The 2,697-nt window shown below is 46.4% G+C and overlaps 1 protein-coding gene across 1 annotated transcript; it reads right to left on the bottom strand.

The window, feature by feature from the left end:
- Positions 1–51: 51 nt before the first annotated feature.
- On the bottom strand, positions 52–2,431 carry LOC121938041 (discoidin domain-containing receptor 2-like; the record flags this gene model as incomplete). Its single annotated transcript, XM_042481329.1, has 5 exons — positions 52–286; positions 675–872; positions 1,153–1,280; positions 1,412–1,656; positions 2,357–2,431. Coding segments are annotated over 5 exons (881 nt in total), but the record flags the coding sequence as incomplete, so codon positions are not given.
- Between the last annotated feature and the right edge of the window lie 266 nt (positions 2,432–2,697).

The following is a 2,697-nucleotide window of genomic DNA, read 5'->3' as shown; positions in this document are numbered from 1 at the left end:
GTATCTTTCACGTGAGGAATCTGCACAAACTAAAAAAACAAAGCTCCTCACCAGCAGGATGCTCTCCCAGGCCATCCAGCGGATGGGCAGCACCGCGCGGCCCTGGATGCGGTAGTAGTCGCTGCTGTACAGGTTCCGACTCATCCCGAAGTCTGCGATCTTGATGGTGAGGCGGCGGTCCAGCAGGCAGTTCCTGGTGGCCAGGTCGCGGTGCACGAAGTTCAGAGACGCCAGGTACTTCATCCCCGACGAGATCTGCACCGACATGTGGAGGAGGTCCGACAGACTGCAGGGACGGAGAGGAAGGAGACAAGTTAAGATCTTGAATATACGACTGGAAAAGTGCTGATCACAGCAGGGGCGTGTCTGAGATCTGAGGACACGGGGGGCTTAGCCCGGACCTCTGCGGGGGGGTTGAATATTTCAGGTGTTCAAACTAAAAATCGCCTAAAATACACCATTTATCAAAGCACGAAGCTATAAAAACAGAGGTTCGGCTGGATTTTCAAATGTTTGTTGGTCCTTGAAAACATCATGTGGGCAAACTCCTTCAGGCACGGCGTCTGTGTCACGTGTTCGTAAAGTTATCACGTGGCCCCCTGCTGTTTGCATCATTGACGTTGAGATAACACGACGTGTGACGCCTGCTGTTCGCATGTATGAGCGGCGCGTACCTGACTGAAGGGATGTTGTTGGCGTGCGTCAGCGTGCTCTCGATCTCCCGCTGCGACAGGAACATGTTGAGGTCTCCGTTCTCCATGTACTCGGTCACCATGCACAGCGGGTCGGACGACACGCACACGCACAGCAGCCGGATGATGTTGGGGTCGTTCAGACGAGACATGATCTTTATCTCCTTCAGGAAGTCGTTCCTGTAAAAAGACAAAAAGTCGTTGATGCAGTTGTTAAAGGTTTTCCACCCGAAGATGAACTCTGAAGGCTTCACGTGTCTTAAAAAAGGCTGATTTCAAACAAACAAACAAATAAACAAAAATACCACAAAAGTTTAAAAAGAAGAAGAAAAAGAAAAAAACAAACGAGTGAAGACCTTTAAAAAAGCCTCAAAAATGTGAGTTTTGTGCATTTTTGCAAATCTGTGACGGAAAGTCGTCTGCAGATGAATGAACATCGTCTCGCGGACTCGTGGCGTACCTGGCCTGGCTGGTGGCGTCCGCTCTCAGCTGTTTAACGGCCACCAGAACCGAACGGCCGTCTCTGTCGGGAAGAGGCGACCCCTCCCCGAGGAATTCTGGGAGTCCCTCGGCCTCGCACAGGTGGACCTGCAAACAGACATCACAAAAACAAAAACAAAGAGAGCCGACCGAGACGACGGATTCAGACACGTTCCAGACTTTGTTTTATCCAAAATCCACAAACTTTTAAGGATTTCCCAGCCCCCCCCCCCGCTCACCTCTCCAAACTGCCCCTCCCCCAGCTTCTCCCTGAAGATGAGCTGTTGCCGTGGGAACTCGGCGGCGGAGATGTCCTTCCTGGTGAGCGAGTCCACGGTGAGGGCGGGGACGGCGTACATGTTGCTGCCGGTGACGCCCTGCAGACGCACGATGTCCGTCTCGGCGTAGTGCGGCGCGTTGCTATGGAAACACTGATGCGGCGTGCACTGGGTGACGTCAGGCTCGGCGTAGCCTCCTCCACACGCTGACGGAGAGACAACTTTCTCTGTGATTTTTTTTACTTTTTATTTTTTACGGTTTCCTGTGAAGCAACTTATGACCCACTAACAGATAATATTTCACAATGTTCAGAGTTTTATCTCTGATATCTGTAATAAATGCTCAAATAATCCTTAAAAATTAGGGCTGTCTCTGTCATACATGACAACACAGCCTGACAAATTATTTTGGATTGAACTCCGTTTTACTTTCTTTTTTTTATTGATTGATTGAAATCTTTATTTCAAACATTTTTTTCAAAAATTTAGGGCCATCGAAAGATTCATTGTTTTTAATCGCAATTTATCGCAGAATTTCAAAAATCAATCACATTTTCAGTTCCATTATTTTGCATGATTTCCATCTCCAAAATTTAGCCTCAATTAATTAATTTACTTCGATCTTTGAAAATGCTTCCTTTTTATGGTCACATTATATTTTATGAACTGTGTAGAAGTAGTTTTGCTTTTGTGACTTTCAGCCCACAAAAATATGTAATTTTGAACCTCAAGAATATTTAAATGCCAGTGAGGAGCGTGAAAATGTGAAGTGAAAACGTCATGCAGAGCAGAAAAAACACAGCAAACAGAAGATAAAGTTTTCATGCACGGGAGTGAAAAAGGAAATAAAAAAGTAAAAGTTCCCGTCTCGTTTAAACGTCTGAAGTCACACCTTTCAGCTCTTACCACGCAGCCAGCCTGACGTCATGTGACAGGAAGTCAGCAGGAGGAGGTCATAGAGAGGATTACCGAGGAGCAGAGCTGCAGGAGGAGGAGGAGGAGGAGGAGGAGACAGGGACAGAGACAGAGGCGGCTGGGAGGTAAAAGAGAGAGTGAATGAGCATGCATGTTCAGCATCACCAGAAAAATCTGAGAAAAAAGAGACGCAGAGCTCCAGCGATGTTTTCTGAAGGATATTAATAAAGTTTGACCTTTTGAAACCTCAGCAAATTAGTTTGATTTTTTTTTTTTTAAACATGGCAAAAAGGCAAATTAAGAGGATATGGCCCAAAAAATTAGAAAAAATT

This window comes from Plectropomus leopardus, unplaced genomic scaffold (assembly GCF_008729295.1).
Source record: "Plectropomus leopardus isolate mb unplaced genomic scaffold, YSFRI_Pleo_2.0 unplaced_scaffold28269, whole genome shotgun sequence".
Taxonomy (NCBI): Eukaryota; Metazoa; Chordata; class Actinopteri; order Perciformes; family Serranidae; genus Plectropomus; species Plectropomus leopardus.
The sequence above is the reverse complement of the archived record's forward strand: the minus strand, read 5'-3'. Positions and strand labels throughout refer to the sequence as shown.